The sequence below is a fragment of the Zophobas morio genome, unplaced genomic scaffold, assembly GCF_036711695.1.
Source record: "Zophobas morio isolate AGI-343-1 ecotype UQ-CSIRO unplaced genomic scaffold, CSIRO_AGI_Zmor_V1 ptg000033l, whole genome shotgun sequence".
Taxonomy (NCBI): Eukaryota; Metazoa; Arthropoda; class Insecta; order Coleoptera; family Tenebrionidae; genus Zophobas; species Zophobas morio.
The window spans coordinates 990188-1006784 of record NW_026972138.1 but is presented as its reverse complement, the minus strand read 5'-3'; the positions used below and the strand labels follow the sequence as shown (position 1 = coordinate 1006784).

Genomic DNA, 16597 nt, shown 5'->3' with positions numbered 1-16597 from the left:
AGGTGGTCTTTTTTCCTCTGCGCCTCCGCCGTCGGCGGCCGCCCCCAGGTCCTCCTCGCCTCTCTTCTGTTCGTCGCGACCGACCCATGGCCGTCCCCGCCGCCGCCGACCCAACCGGCCATGGGTCCTTTTGCGCCGCGAACAGGTGGCGGTCGGCGCCGTGGGTCCTCCGCGTCCCCGAATAATGCACATTGTGATCCTTTCGACAATTGTGCGAGTGAATGGGAGCGGCGTTGTGAGGCGGTGGTGGGGGCCGGCGCGTAGGCGGACTCGGTCGAGACGACGGCGGCGGCCGCCGTCCCGGCAGTCGCGAGCCGCCTTCCCAGCCCTCAGCACGAGCAGATCTCTCCGAAGAGGACGTCCACGGTCGAGGAGCTCCGCGTACTGCACGCGCGTCAACAAGTGGCCCAGCTCTGGTCAGCCCCATGGTCGCACGCGATGATCACCTGAAGGCGTGAGAGTGTATGCGGCTATGTGGGCCGTGGTAGCGGCCGCGTTCTGGGTGTGCGTGGTGGCCACTCCGCAGCCGCTGCACCTGGAGCGGGACTCCTTCAGAAGGCCCGGCGTCTGGCAGAAAAGGGACCAGCAAGCCATCGGACAGAATCCTGCCGCAGACGTAACGCAACACTTGCCACAGCTGGTGGCGGTCAACTCGCAACTCATGCTGCGCTCACCCAGAGGCTCACGCCAGTACGACGTGCCCCAGATAGGTAAGCGAAATGGACTTGTTTCTTGGGATTGAGGCGGAAATGCGAAACGCGGGACGGAAGTGCCAATTCGCGACCTTTATTTACCTTTACAGGCGATAAATTGACGCCATGGGACGGGGGTGGTGCACTATGGCGCAACACCGCCGGTACTGCCGACTCGGTAAACAAAACCTGCACGATCGGATTCGGCGAAATTCGAACACGCTAATATTGTGTATGTTCCAAAAATTGCCATCGCAAAAATGCCTAAAATATTCATTAAAATATAAAACACAAATGAATATCATTTTAACAATAAAATCAAAGACATAAACACCATACTTTTAAAAGCAGCAATATTTCCAGTAAAACGTAATTGAAACATGTATGTACAAAGCGAAATAATAGTATGATGTAATTAAAAAATTAACGGGTGTACAATAAAAAATATATTTGGAGCACACGGTGGAAATTCAAGTCATAGGAAAAAATAAACTGTTTATTGTGAACTCAGGGCATAAATTATGTGTCATTATTTTCATTTGTATAACTTCTTTCTTTAATCTTAGAATCCAGACATTGAATAATACAAACATTTTTCACTAACCATCTGAATTGCAATAATCTCTGATTGGACTGGTTTCCAATGTTTTTTTTCGGCTGCAATCTTGCTCCTACACTAAAATGTATCAATGCCAAAGAGACTTTCATTTTATTAAAATTTAAATTATGCAAATCGTCCATTAAAAGGAGCTAATTGCAGATTATCTTCCTTTCCAAAATTTGCAAAATTTCCAATAAATTTAATTTCTACAACATTGGAAGGTAGTTCATATTTTTGTACAATCTCATCAGGTAATACTATAATTTTTTTATCCACTAAAGCCAAACGAAGATTTTTAAAAAGATGAGGAACATCTGCCATACAATTTTTTTTTTTACTACTATCGACTGGATAAAGTTTTGTTCCACAAATTTAACATCTTATGCCAAAACCTTTTCAAACTGATCGATTAGAAGAGCCCATGTCAGACGTTATATTTGTCAGATTAAGTCCTATTTTGGTACAAAGATCAATAATCTCTAGAAGATGCATGATTAAAGATTTTACGTCTGCAGAATTCCCAGTAAAATGATAGGAGATAACTTGTTTCCATCGACTCCTGACTCCACCTAACGTAACAACCATCCTATGTGTATCTACATCTACATCTTCTGGGTTCCTTAAAATGTACAATCCAAACATTGTAGATGCAACAACACAAAATTTTTTCCTGGAGTTATCGTTGTTTCATCCAAACGTAAAGAGCAGTCGTTTGAAGCTTCCATTTTAATACTTAGTTAAATATTAAATATTTCATGGAGGATCCCTGGCATAAATTTAATATGCTGCACTTTTCTACATAATCTTCTTAAAGACCGCAGTGGATAGTTAAATATTAAAAGAATTTGATAGCCAGAGCGGCCGCAGCAAAGTTAAATTTTTAATGCTCTTTCTATATTTTTGTTATCCTATCTTCTCAAATTTTTACATCTAGATAAATTTAGAATTTCGTTTACATTTTCCAAACATTACTTCAAAAAAAACTTCAAATTCCGACTTGAAATTTCAGATTTTAAATTACTGGTAGAACGTATCGAAAGCACCCGATTGTGTCATGTGGGCATTAATTGTTTGATCTAGCGTGTAAAGATCACGATATCAGCTATCAATATTTTTAAAGAGTTTTTGCTACTATGAGGTACCGAAAGCTCGTGATTGTGTGATTCGGTATTAATTTAAAATAGTACGAAATACACCTCACATGTCAAAAATATTTTTAGTAGATTAAGATTCAAAATATACACATTTTTTTTAATTTTTGTAAATTAATTGATATTTCTGAAATAAAAAGCCACTGGTTTTAGTTGCAGAAGATTTATTCGTTTACGTTTTTAGCAAATGTTTAATATTTAAATCTGTTAGTGTTGTTTACTGTCTAATTTTGTGACACTATCGATACCTAATAATTTTGAGTTAAAAGTTGTTAAGGATTTAGCGAAAATGCTTCAGTTTCTGGTTTTCTTTTAACAAGTGGTGGTAAAATTAATTAATTGATATTTTCAAATTCAGATTTGAAATTTCAGATTTTAAATTAATAATTTCTCTATTTCGTTCCAAAAGCAGTTTTTGTTTTATTATTTAGGTGGTTTTTTAAGTTAGATACTTGAATCTTTAAACAGCTGGCTCTTGTTTAAGGATTTCTTGTTCCAGATTTTCTTTTTTAGGGACTTCTTGTTTAAAATCGTGTCTCAACAATTTTTTTAGAGTTTTTGCGACAATGGGGTTTTTATTTTTAAAAACTTCCGAAAAACATATACAAGAACAGCATCGTTTTTTAATCTCAAACCTACAGACAAGTAAAAGTTGTTCTCTTGAAAATGAACCTAAATAACGATAAAATGTACATTACTAATTAAAAAGTTATTAACTGATTTTTATAAGTAGTTCACAAATTTTAGTATTTTTGGCTCATTTCCAAAAAGGACGGTTTAAATTTTCTTTCCAGTTTTTTGATGTATTGCGACTAATAATTGTCATAAAATTCAACCAAAAAATATATTGTAGCTCCAGTTGTATGAACAGTGGCACCATCCTGCTGGAAGTACCCATCATCTAGTTGGTTTAAAAATGAAGTTAAAATTTCTTCCCGGTAACGTGAAGTCATTTATGTTTTCTGAAAACATGATTTATTTCATTGTTAACACACTAATAAAAAAAATGGAACAATAATAATCCTCGAAAAATTTATACATAATACTAGGAAATGCTGTCAAGTCAAATGTCAATTATCTATAAGCCCGACTGCATTTAATACAATGTTGAAACCGTACATGCTTTAAAAAAAATTATCCTGATATAAATAAATAGCCAATAATTCCAGGGTCTGTCAAAATATGTTTTTATTGTACACTCGTTATATAACCAATTATAAATTATTGTATTTAATATTACAAATATACAGGGTCGCTAGAATGTATGGAAATGGTTAGATATCTTGAGAACCAATTGTAAAAATCAACTGAAATTAGCTATAAGGGTATAAGAAGTTATACTCTAATTACTCGTTACAAAAAAAATGTTTTTGCTTCATTTGTTTTCGAGATGCAAGGCCCACTTGTGCCACAATTAGCGCTGAATCACAATGTTAGTAGAAAACCAATTCAAACAATACTGAAAAAGGAAAAGTTTCACCCATACAAAATAACAAATGAGAACTGTCATAATTATTTTTGAAGCCCACGGCCAAGTACGTCCTTAGAATCTTTATAAAAACCCTGTATATCTAATCTTCTTTTCATAACAAGAAACTTAAAACATGTTCAAGATGGTAAATTTTTGTAGAGAAATATCGATTTCGCAATTAAACTCCTCCTCCCGGCTCACGATGCAGAAAAAAATCAGCACAACTGAGATCGGGCGGGTGGGCGGGGCTTATATTTAGCCTTGTTTTTCAACGTATCTAATCTTTTCTTAACAAGAAATTTAAACATGTTCAAAATGATAAATTTTTTTAGAGAAATATGGATTTTGCAATTAAGCTCCGCCCCTCCGTCTGACAACGAATGAAAATTTCATCACAATTGAAATCGAGGCGGGTGAGTGGGGCTTAATCTTTCGCTTTTTTTTTAAATATCAAATGGTGAATTTGAGGTTAGAATTATATCCGACACTTTGTATTTTTACAAAATGTTGGACATAATTCTATCCTCAGATTCATCATTTGATACTTCAAATGTTCTATTGTTGAAAGAAAAGAGTATATAAAGATTAAGCCCCACCCAGCCGCCCCTATCTCAATTGTGATGAATTTTTCATTCGTTATCAGACGGAGGAACGGAGCTTAATTGCAAAATTTATATTTCTCCACAAAAATTTACCATTTTGAACATGTTTTAAGTTTCTTGTTATGAAAAGAAGATTACATATATTAAAAAAAATATAAGACCAATATGAGCCCCGCCCACCCGCCCTGTCGCATTTCTGATGATTTTATTTATTCATCATGAGCCGGGGGAGGGGTGGAACTTAATTGCAAAATCCATATTTCTCTACAAAAATTTACCATTTTGAACATGCTTTAAGTATCTTGTTTTTTTATTAATACATGTAATCTTTTCGTAACAAGATACTCAAAACATGTCCAAAATGGTCAATGTTTGTAGGAAAATATGGATTTTGCAATTAAGCTCCACCCCCCGGCTCACAACGCATTAAAAAAAATCACCACAACTGAGACCGGGCGGGTGGGCGGGGCTTACATTTAGCCTTGCTTTTTAACATATCCAATCTTATAACAAGAAACTTAAAACATGTTCAAGATAGTAAATTTTTGTAGAGACATATGGATTTTGCAATTAAGCTCCACCCCTCCCCCGGCTCACGACGCATAAAAAAATCATCACAACTGAGATCGGGCGGGTGGGCGGGGCTTATATTTAGCATTGTTGTTTTAATGTATTTAATCTTTTCATAACAAGAAATTTAAACATGTTCAAAATGGTAATTTTTTATAGAGAAATATGGATTTTGCAATTAACTTCCGCTCCTCCGTCTGACAACGAATGAAAATTTCATCACAATTGAAATCGAGACGGGTGGGTGGGGCTTAATCTTTCGCTTTTTTTTTAAATATCAAATGGTGAATTTGAGGTTAGAATTATATCCGACCCTTTGTATTTTTACAAAATGTTGGACATAATTCTATCCTCAGATTCATCATTTGATACTTCAAATGTTCTATTGTTGAAAGAAAAGAGTATATAAAGATTAAGCCCCACCCACCCGCCCCTATCTCAATTGTGATGAATTTTTCATTCGTTATCAGACGGAGGAACGGAGCTTAATTGCAAAATTTATATTTCTCCACAAACATTTACCATTTTGAAGATGCTTTAAGTGTCTCTTTTTTTTTTGTAATACATGTAATCTTGTCCTAACAAGATACTTAAAACATGTCCAGATTGGTCAATTTTTGTATGAAAATATAGATTTTGCAATTAAGCTCCACCCCCTGGCTCACGACGCATTAAAGAAATCACTACAACTGAGATCGGGCGGGTGGGCGGGGCTTACATTTAGCCTTGTTTTTTTAACATAACGAATCTTGTCATAACAAGAAACTTAAAACATGTTGAAGATAGTAAATTTTTGTAGAGACATATGGATCTTGCAATTAAGCTCCTCCTCCCGGCTCACGACGAATAAAAAAAATCATCACAACTGAGATCGGGCGGGTGGGCGGGGTTTATATTGTTGTTTTACCATATCTAATTTTCTTTTCATAACAAGAAATGTTTGTAGAGAAATATGGATTTTGTAATTAAACTCCGCCCCTCCGTCTAACAACGAACGAAAATTTCATCACAATTGAAATCGGGGCGGGTGGGTGGGGCTTAATCTTTCGCTTTCAACAATAGAATATTTAAAAATCAAATGGTGAATTTGGGGTTAGTATTTTGTTTTTAACTTTGTATTTTTACAAAATGTTGGACATAATTCTATCCTCAGATTCACCATTTGATACTGCAAATATTCTATAGTTGAGAGAAAACTGTATATAAAGATTAAGCCCCACCCACCAGCCCCTATCATCAATTGTGATGAATTTTTCATTCGTTATCAGACGGAGGAACGGAGCTTAATTGCAAATTCCATATTTCTCTACAAAAAATTACCATTTTGAACATGTTTTAAGTTTCTTGTTATGAAAAGAAGATTACATATATTAAAAAAATAGATAAGGCAAAATATAAGCCCCGCCCACCCGCCCTGTCGCATTTCTAATGATTTTATTTATTCATCGTGAGCCGGGGGAGGGGTGGAGCTTAATTGCAAAATCCATATTTCTCTACAAAAATGTACCATTTTGAGCATGCTTTAAGTTTGTTTTTTTTTTAATGCATGTAATCTTTTGCTAACAAAATACTTAAAACATGTCCAAAATGGTCAATTTTTGTAGGAAAATATGGATTTTGCAATTAAGCTCCACCCCCTGGCTCACGACGCATTAAAAAAATCACCACAACTGAGATCTGGCGGGTGGGCGGGGCTTACATTTAGCGTTGTTTTTTAACATATCTAATCTTGTCATAACAAGAAATTTAAAACATGTTTAAGATAGTACATTTTTGTAGAGAGATATGGATTTTGCAATTAAGCTCCTCCTCCCGGCTCACGACGCATAAAAAAATCATCACAACTGAGATCGGGCGGGTGGGCGGGGCTTACATTTAGCCTTGTTGTTTTACCATAGCTAATCTTCTTTTCATAACAAGAACTTTAAAACATGTTCATAATGGTAAATGTTTGTAGAGAAATATGGAACGAACGAAAATTTCATCACAATTGAAATTGGCGGCGGGTGGGTGGGGCTTAATCTTTCGATTTTGTTTTTAATATAGTACTATTTCAACAATAGAATACTTAAAATATCAAATGGTGAAATTGAGGTTAGTATTTTGTCTTTAATTTTGTACTTTTACAAAATGTTGGACCTCAGATTCCCCATTTGATACTGCAAATACCTATTCTATTGTTGAGAGCAAACTGTATATAAAGATTAAGCCCCACCCACCCGCCCCTATCATCAATTGTGATGAATTTTTCATTCGTTATCAGACGGAGGAACGGAGCTTAATTGCAAAATTGGTATTTCTCCACAAAATGTTACCATTTTGAAAATGTTTTAAGTTTCTTGTTATGAAAAGAAGATTACATATATTAAAAATATATATAAGGCAAAATATAAGCCCCGCCCACCCGCCCTATGGCAGGTGTAATGATTTTTTTATTCGTCGTGAGTCGGGAGAGGGGTGGAGCTTAATTGCAAAATCCATATTTCTCAAAAAAAATTTACCATTTTGAACATGCTTTAAGTTTCTTGTTTTTTTAATACATGTAATCTTTTCGTAACAAGATACTTAAAACATGTCCAAAATGGTAAATTTTTGTAAGAAAAATGGATTTTGCAATTAAGCTCACGACGCATTAAAAAAATCAGCACAATTGAGATCGGGCGGGTGGGCAGGGCTTATATTTAGCCTTGTTGTTTAACATATCTAATCTTTTCATAACAAGAAACTTAAAACGTCAAGTGCGACAGTAGTTAAATGAAACTTTTCCTGGCAGCAGGATAGGTCGAAGGGGTGCTATTGAGTGGCCTGCTAGTTCACCGGATTTGACAGCGCTTGACTTTTTTTGTGGGGCTATTTGTAGAATCGCGTTTCTATCAATAAACCGATTCACACTGAAAAATTTTTCTAGTTGACACTTTAAATTCTTTCATGTTATAACCGTTTCGTCTAGAAAATCCATCGATTTTTCTTTACAATCCTTCAGACGAACACAGACCTAGTTGGCATGCAACATCTCGTAAGTTACGCACGTAACATTATAAAACAGGAAGAAGCATAAATGCATAAAAAATACCGCGTTTGTCCTTGCGAGGTTGGAGCCTCCATTCAAAAAAGAAATGGCATAATCCTGCTTACAAATGTTTCTATTTGCATTTGAAAACCCACCATTTTTCTTTATTCATGATACATTCCTCGGCCAAGTTATTACAAGATAATGCAGACACAACGTAATTATTAGAGCAGCCGGAATATATTCAAAATATACTTATTCGAATTGAATGGGTCGCCGGAACGCCCATTTATAATGTGTTTTCGTGATGGATATTCTCTGAATCAATAGCGATTTTAATTAATTAAGTCGGGAAAGGGCAGATGTTAATTACTCGCCTCACAAGACGTTTTTTAATCAATCAAAAAATATAATTGAAACGTTTGTTTTTGTTATAGTTTGTTCTTAAATGTGTCTCCAGGTGACGTCTCCATAAATTTTACACTCCACTGGAAATATTTATCACGGTGCATCGTATTTCTTTCTTGACACGTTTATCCAGCAAATTTACAAAATTCATTTCGTGCACACTTTTTCTACGTCTGGTTCCGAAAGTGCTTTGAGGAGATATTTAAATTAATAATTCGATTAACCGACATGTCAACAAAATTCGGTTTTTGTTTGTTTCGTTCCAACAAAGGTCGGATTTTTTCAGCAAGCGGGAAATATCATCGAAATTGAACCAATAATGCCGGGAAACAAAAAAGGTTAGTTAGCTCAGAGGCAGGCTATTGTTTTCTTGGTTAACATCGACAAAGTTGTTGTGGGGTTGGTACTTGTAGAATCTGCTCTTCTTTCTCCTGGAGTACAAAGAGTTCGAAGGTCTTTGTTTTAACGGGATTGGGGGAAATTGGGTCCTCGGGGATTAGCTTCATTTGGTTAGTTAGGAGGAGATGTGTCGAAATGGTGATTGCCTCCATTTTCTGGTTTAATTATCCCGTATTTCCAAAAATTCGTCTTGTGATTGAATTTAAAATTATTAAATCTGACAGTTTCTGACAAGTTTTCGTAACATTGTTCTAAATAACTACAACAATAATAACAAACAACTAGATAAACGCTTGCTAAAATTAGGGCGCCACCTAGTTTTTCAAATTTTCACTTTTGAATTCTGGCTTGCTTAAAATTAGCCTCATTTTCAAAGTTAAACTTAGCCCCACTGATTTCATTCGCTCTGACACCAAAGGCAGATTTGTCATTGACAAACAGGGGAATCTAAGATACAAAAAATTAAAATTAAGATTCATTTTATTTAGTACTTTATTTTGACCTAACATACAATCAGAATATTGCACAAAAAGAATTTTCAATTTTTTGTCTCGGTTTTTTGCTCTTTATTATTTCAATAATTTGATTTTTCAAAATTCCGTCTTTATAATTTTTTGCTTCTTAAGTATTAATTTTTTTGTTTTTTGGTTTCTTCAATTTTTAGATTTTACAATTTTTGATTTAAGTTTTCTCCAGTTTTCATTTTTGTTACAAATTTTCGACACTTTAATTTTTTATTTCTCCAAATTTCTGGATTTGCAATTTTTCGTTTGTTTTTCATTTTTTTCATTTTTACAATTTTTCGATTTTTCAATGTTCGGAGTAATTTTCTGCTTTTTTCACTTCAATATTTAAAATTCTCGTTTCTTCAATTTTTTTATTTGCAAATTTTCAATTTTTCATTTTTTTTGTTCCTTCAGTTTTTAGATTTTGTAGTTTTTCCAGTCTTAAAGTTTAATAAATTTTTCAGTTTTTCAATTCTCCCATTTTTGAATTTTTCAATTTTTAGATTTTGTAATTTTTCGATGTTTATCGTCTTCTCAATTTTTCATTTTTCAAATTTTTCGAATTGAGATTTTTCGATTTTTCATTTTTTTGTTTTTTTAATTCTTAGACTTAGCAATTTTTCATTGCATAAAATTTCTCGAGTTTTAAATTTTTCATTTTTCAATTTTTCAATTCTCCAATTTTTCAATTTTTCAATTTGTAGATTTTGTAATTTTTCGACTTGAGTTTCTCGAATTTTCAATTTTCAATTTTTCAATTTTCCGATTTCAATTTTTCGTTTCGATTTTTATTTTCTTTATTTTTTTCAATTATTCGATTTTTCAATGTTCTGATTTTATAATTTTTTGTTTTTCAATTTTATTTTCTGTGAATTTTTCATTTTTTTTTGTGTCTTCAATTTTTAGATTCTGTAAATTTTTCCAGTTTTAAAGTTAAAATTTTTCAGTTTTTGCATTCCCCAACTATTGAATTTTTCTTTTTTTAGATTTTATAATTTTTCGATTTGAATTTTTCGAGTTTTTAATTTTTAATTTTTCAAAATTTTCGGTTCGCGATTTTACAATTTTTGTTCAATTTTTAGAGTTGGCAATTTTTCATTGCATAAAATTTTTCGAATTTTCGATTTTTTATTTTTCAATTTTTCGATTCAATAATTTATTTCTTGAAATTTTTCATCTGCGGTTTTTCGTTTCGGTTTTTTTCCTTTATTTTTACAATTTTTTGGTTTTTCAATCTTCCGGTTTTATAATTTCAAATTTTTTTCAATTTCAATTGTCTCAATTTTTTGTTTCTTCAAATATTTGGTTTGCAATTTTTCAATTTTTCATTTTTTTGGTTGTTCAAATTTTAGATTTTTTCAGTTTTTCAATTCCCCGATTTTTGAATTTTTCAATTTCTAGATTTTGTAATTTTTCGATTTTCCGATTTATAATTTTTCATTTCGGTTTTTATTTTCTTTATTTTTTTCAATTATTCGATTTTTCAATGTTTCGATTTTATAATTTTTTGTTTTTCAATTTTAATTTTGTTTAATTTTTCGTTTCTTCAGTTTTCAGGTTTGCGATTTTTCAATTTTTCATTTTTTATGTTTCTTCAATTTTTAGATTCTGCGAATTTTTCCAGTTTTACACTTAAAATTTTTCAGTTTTTCCTTTCCTCAACTACTGAATTTTTCAATTTTTAGATTTTATAAGTTTTCGATTTGAGTTTCTCGATTTTTTAATTTTTCAAAATTTTCAGTTCGCGATTTTACAATTTTTTTTTCTTTAATTTTTAAACTTGGCATTTATTTAATTCATAAAATTTTTGGAGTTTTCAATTTTTCATTTTTCAATTTTTCGATGATTTAATTTTTCACTTCTTGAAATTTTTGATTTCCAGTTTTATGTTTCGGTTCTTTATTTTGTTTATTTTTACAATTTTTCGATTTTCGATTTCAAAATTGTTTCAATTTCAATTTTTTCAATTTTTTGTAAGCTCAATTTTTTTATTTGCAATTTTTTTTTCTTGAATTTTTAGATATTTTTAGATTTTGTAGTTTTTTCAGTTTTAAAGATTCAGTTTTTCAATTCTCCAATTTTTGAATCTTTTAATTTCTAAATTTTGTAATTTTTCGATTTGTTTCTCGAATTTTCAATTCTTAATTTTTCAATTTTCCGACTTGAAATTTTTCGTTTCGCTTTTTTATTTTCTTTATTTTTTCAGTTTAAATTTTTTGTTTCTTCAGTTTTTCGATTTGCGATTTTCAATTTGTCAGTTTTTATTTCTTTAATTTTTAGACTTTGCAATTTTTCCAGTCAAAATTTCTCCAGTTTTCAATTTTTCATTTTTCAATTTTTGGATTCTTTAATTTTTCATTTCTTCTTATTTTTCTTTATTTTTTTTGATTATTCGATTTTTCAATGGTCCGATTTTATAATTTTTAGTTTTTTCGAATTCAATTTTCTCAGTTTTTTGTTTCTTCACTTTTACGATATGCAACTCTTTGAGTTTTCTTTTTAAAATTTTTCACTTTATTGATTTTCCAATTTTTGGATGTTTCTCTTTTACATAGATTTTCGATTTTTCGATTTGGACTTTTATTCTCATTCTTTTTTCAATTTTTCGGTTTTTCAGTGTTCTGATTTTTCAATTTTCAGTTTTTCGATTTTACAACTTTCAGATTTTGTAATTTTTCGTTTTTCCAATTTTACTCTTTTCAGTTTTTTTCTTTTACATTTTTCCGATTTTTCCATTTTTCAAGTTTTCGATTTTTGAACTTCTCGAATAAAAAAAAATGTAAAATTGCAGAATAGTAAAACTGAAGTCAAAAATTAAAAAACGAAAAAGTATAAAATGAAAACTTTGAAAAATCTAAGAATTGGAAATCAACAACCTGAAAAATTGAAAGAAATTAAAATCGAAAAAACGAAAAACGATAAGATTACAAAATTGAGGAAAATTTCAAAATCGGAAAATTGAGGAATTTAAAAATAAAGGACTGAAAATTTAAAAAATTGAATAAGCGAAAATTTATAAAATCGAAAGAAGCATTGAAAAAATAAAGGAAATTAAAAAACGAAAAATTGTGATAGGTACTAAGAAATCGAGAAAATGAAAATTGAGGAATCTGGAAAATGAAAAATAAAAATCAAGCCCTTGAAAAATGAAAAATTGTAGTATTGAAAAGTGGCAAAACTGAGAAATTTCAAGACGAAAATTTGTGTTATCAAAATTTTTTCAGTTTCAAGTTTCAATATATCTTTCTAATTTTATAAAGTTTCATTATTTTGTCTTTCGATACATTTTGCTGGCTTTGACACGTTTGAAAATGAAACTTTTTTGTGTTTTCTACGAAATTACCTGGAATTCAGAACAGTTCCAAAGCCGCCTTTGCCAGACTGAATTTCCCGAGACGAAAATTTCCGAAAACCCCCTCCGATCGATTAGAACCCGCCTAAACCGACTTCGTTTCTCTGTTCCGGGGCTCCGTTGACGTCACCCACCGCCTCCTGTATACATCCATAACCCCGAATCCCCATCTCGCCCATTGTGAAAATTCCCATAATCCGCTCCTCAACAGCCCTCATTTGCGCTCCCGTCGCGTCCCCAACCTCCCGTATTTTCCGCGACCGCGACTCCCGCAAATGGAAACTTTCACCCCGAATAGTGGAAGTCCTCTAACGAGCGCGAATTTCGCCCTGATGTGTGTCGATTCGCGAAAACGCTCATCCTCCGCATCAAATATTTATAAGCATTCGGTGCATTCCCTCAAATTCGATTCCGGGCGAAAAATTCGGAAAAGCGCGTCACTTAACCGCCGTATTTCAACGTCAACGATACAATCTATTGTGCTCCGAACGGTTGTTTTGAACGAAAAGAAAACAAACATACGTCCTATTTTACTTTGTAATAGGGAGCGAATACGGCGGAATGGATGTGGAGGAACGAAATTGAATATCCTTTCTGTATTAAATGATGTTGCACGCAATTGACGGAGCTTGAGACCTTAGGAGCGATCTGGGGGCTGGGATGCTCGCGAAATTGATAATTAGGAGTTTTAAGATAAGGAGGGCTTTGATAAGGAGAGGCCCGCTCGGGGTTTTCGGAGCGGAAAATATTCGCTTTATTGCTGGAGATGTAATTCGAGAGACGAGTGTTTGGGATTGGAAATTATTTTCGGGGGCGGCAGTTATCGGGGGCGGGAAGGGTGCGATCAGATTCGAATTTTCTTAAAGCTGAAAACGGGCTTGGCGGTGGTAATGGTGGCGGTGGCGGTGGCGGTTGATGAATTACTAATGTGATACATATGGATGTTTGAAGCAGAGCAGATGTTGTTATCCTGGAGGCTAGACTAAACACAGCACTCTCATATACGTATGGACTGTTGAAATATCGACAACTAATTTAAATTCTTATTTGAGGGGGATATGCAAAAGATTTGTTTGTTACAAAAAGTGATGGATAAAGAAAGTGTCTTCAGAAAGTTAACAGATTCAATAGCAGTGGTTTTCTTGGACATTTTCGAAATAATCAAACAAGAAATCCACCAACACAATTTCAAAACTGATCAAATAATTTCAGCAAGCGTGTAACTTAAAGTTAATGGTAAATGATATAGAGTTTAATCAAGAATTTTCGCTGATAGATATATATTTGGATGTGGAATTGATCGAGTAATCGCGTCAAACTTCTTTATTAGGCGTAATGCAAAAATTGATTACGAAATGTAATTATTTTCATTTTATGTTGATGACCGGAAATTTACAATACCAATAGAATCACGTTACGAAATTTATACGGAAATACTGCCAGATGTGAAATCATAAAATATTACATGTCAGAGATTACGATGAAGATGTATTTCTCCCAGAAGAATTATGTCAATGTGTATACGTAGCTGCTGCTTTCACAAAGTCAAAGTCAAATAAAATTCCAATGAAGATACTAAACGTTGGGAATGAAAATAAAAAATTAAAAAAACAATTATCATTGAAATTTTGGATTCATTCTCTGGAGCTATGTATTTTTCCAGTTATGTTTGTCACAAGGGTTGTATCAAATTGAAATTGACTCAGAAAATCGTCCATGCACTGTATTTATTACCAACAGAGGTCATTATCAAATGAAACGTCTTCCACTGGGAATAAAAAATTCTCCTCCCAATTTTTCGAGAGCTATGATAATAGCTATGGTGGGACTAAATTACGAAAATTGCTTCGTATACCTACTTGGATAATTTAATAGTTCTCGGTAATAATTTAGCAAATCACTATAAAAATTTAATCAAAGCTTTGGAAAGAATGACATCAGTTAATTTAAAATTACATCCAAATAAGTGCGAATTTTTAAGTCCTTTTATAGAGTGGGAATAGGAAATAATAAAATGTAGACCATTAAAAAAGGGGCTAATAGTAATTTTATACTATTTGCTATAAGATTTATTTCTTGTTTCAGAAGAAATAATTAGAGAACGGGTGGGTGGGCGGGGCTACGTTTAACTTTTCCTTACACAGTCCTTTATAAGCAAGCAATAGCCCCACCCACCCCCTCTTCATTCTAGTCATAATTCTTAATATTGTTCAGTCATTTACAAAAATCAGACTTATTTTAAGTAATCCTAGTCTCACCCACCCTTTCTCTAATTCTTAGAGGGTTTGTAATTTTCGTCAGTTTTAATTGTATGCTCTTTTGTAGAGTGAGAATGGGAATTAATAAAATGTAGGCTGTTAAAAAAAATTTTTGTTATTCTATTTTCTCTAAGATTTATTTCTGATTTCAGAAAAAAACAATGAGAGAACGGGTGGGTGGGCGGGCGGGGCTAAGTTTAATTGTTTCCTACAGAGTCACATATAGACAAGAAATAGCCCCACCCACCCACCCTGTATTTTCTTAGTGACTATGTAATTTTCCAGAGTCAGTCTTATCTTACCTAATACTACCTCCGCCCTACCACCCACCCTTTATTTTCTTAGGGATTAAGTCATTTACCAAAGTCACTCCTATCTTGTCAGGCACTACCCCGTCCACCTGCGTTTTTCAGGAACAGAAACAAAACCGTTAAAATTATTATTAATTATATGGTTTTTGATAAAGGGAGAATGGGAACTAACAAAATTTGGGCCGTTAAAAAAATGCTAATCGAATTTTTTTGTTATAATATTTGCTATAAGATTTATTTTTTATTTCAGAAGAAAAAAAATGAGAGGACGGGTGGGTGGGCGGGGCTAAGTTTAACCTTTTCCACAGAGTCTTTTATAAACAGGCAATAGCCCCGCCCACCCACCCCCTCTTCATTCCAGTGATCAATGTTAACATTGTCCAAAATCAGCCTTATCTTAAGAAATACTAGTCCCGCCCACCCACCCTGTCTTTTCTTATAGGGTACGTAATTTTCCAGAGTCAGTCTTTTCTTAGTAACTACTAGCTCTGCCCGCCCACCCACCCTTTATTTTCTTAGGGATCAAGTCATTTATTACAGTCAATCCTATCTTGTCAGGTACTGGCCCCGCCCACCCGCGTTGTTCTCTTTCTAACCCTTTTATTTTTTGTGTTCAGTATGGGATCCATCTTTCATGAGGACTAGATAAAATGAATCATTGAAATGAGGGCCGGGTGATTGGGAGGGGTTAATTACTTGGTCTTTGTGAAATGAGAATGGGAACCAATAAAATTTAGGCTATTGAAAAAAATCGCTAATCGAATTTTTTGTTATAATATTTGCTATAAGATTTATTTCTTATTTCAGAAGAAAAAAATGGGAGGACGGGTGGGTGGGCGGGACTAGGTTTAACTTTTTCTTACAGAGTCATATATAAACATTCAGTAGCCCCGCCCACCCACCCTGTATTTTCTTATAGGTTACGAAATTTTCCAGAGTCAGAATTTTCCTAGTAAATACTAGCTCCGCCCGCCCACCCACCCTTTAATTTCGTAGGGATTAAGTCATTTATTACAGTCAATCCTATCTTGGCAGCTACTGGCCCCACCCACCCGCGTTGTTCTCATTCTAACCCTTTTAAAGTGAGAATGGGAACTAATAAAATTTAGGCCGTTGAAAAAAACGCTAATGGAATTTTTTTGTTATAATATTTGCTATAAGATTTATTTTTGATTTCGGAAGAAAAAAATAAGAGAACGGGTGGATGGGCGGGGCAAAGTTTTACTTTTTCCTACAGAGTCTTTATAAGCAAGCAATAGCCCCGCC

General features: G+C 33.6%; 1 protein-coding gene across 1 annotated transcript in view; it reads left to right on the top strand.

Annotated features, from left to right (window-relative positions):
- Positions 1-319: 319 nt before the first annotated feature.
- Jeb (jelly belly) overlaps positions 320-16597 on the top strand; it is a 156124-nt gene continuing 139846 nt past the window's right edge. Inside the window, exon 1 of the mRNA XM_064070124.1 lies at positions 320-710. Within this exon, the coding sequence (XP_063926194.1) occupies positions 473-710 (238 nt within the window). The 5' untranslated portion in view covers positions 320-472. The remainder of the gene's footprint in view (positions 711-16597) is intronic.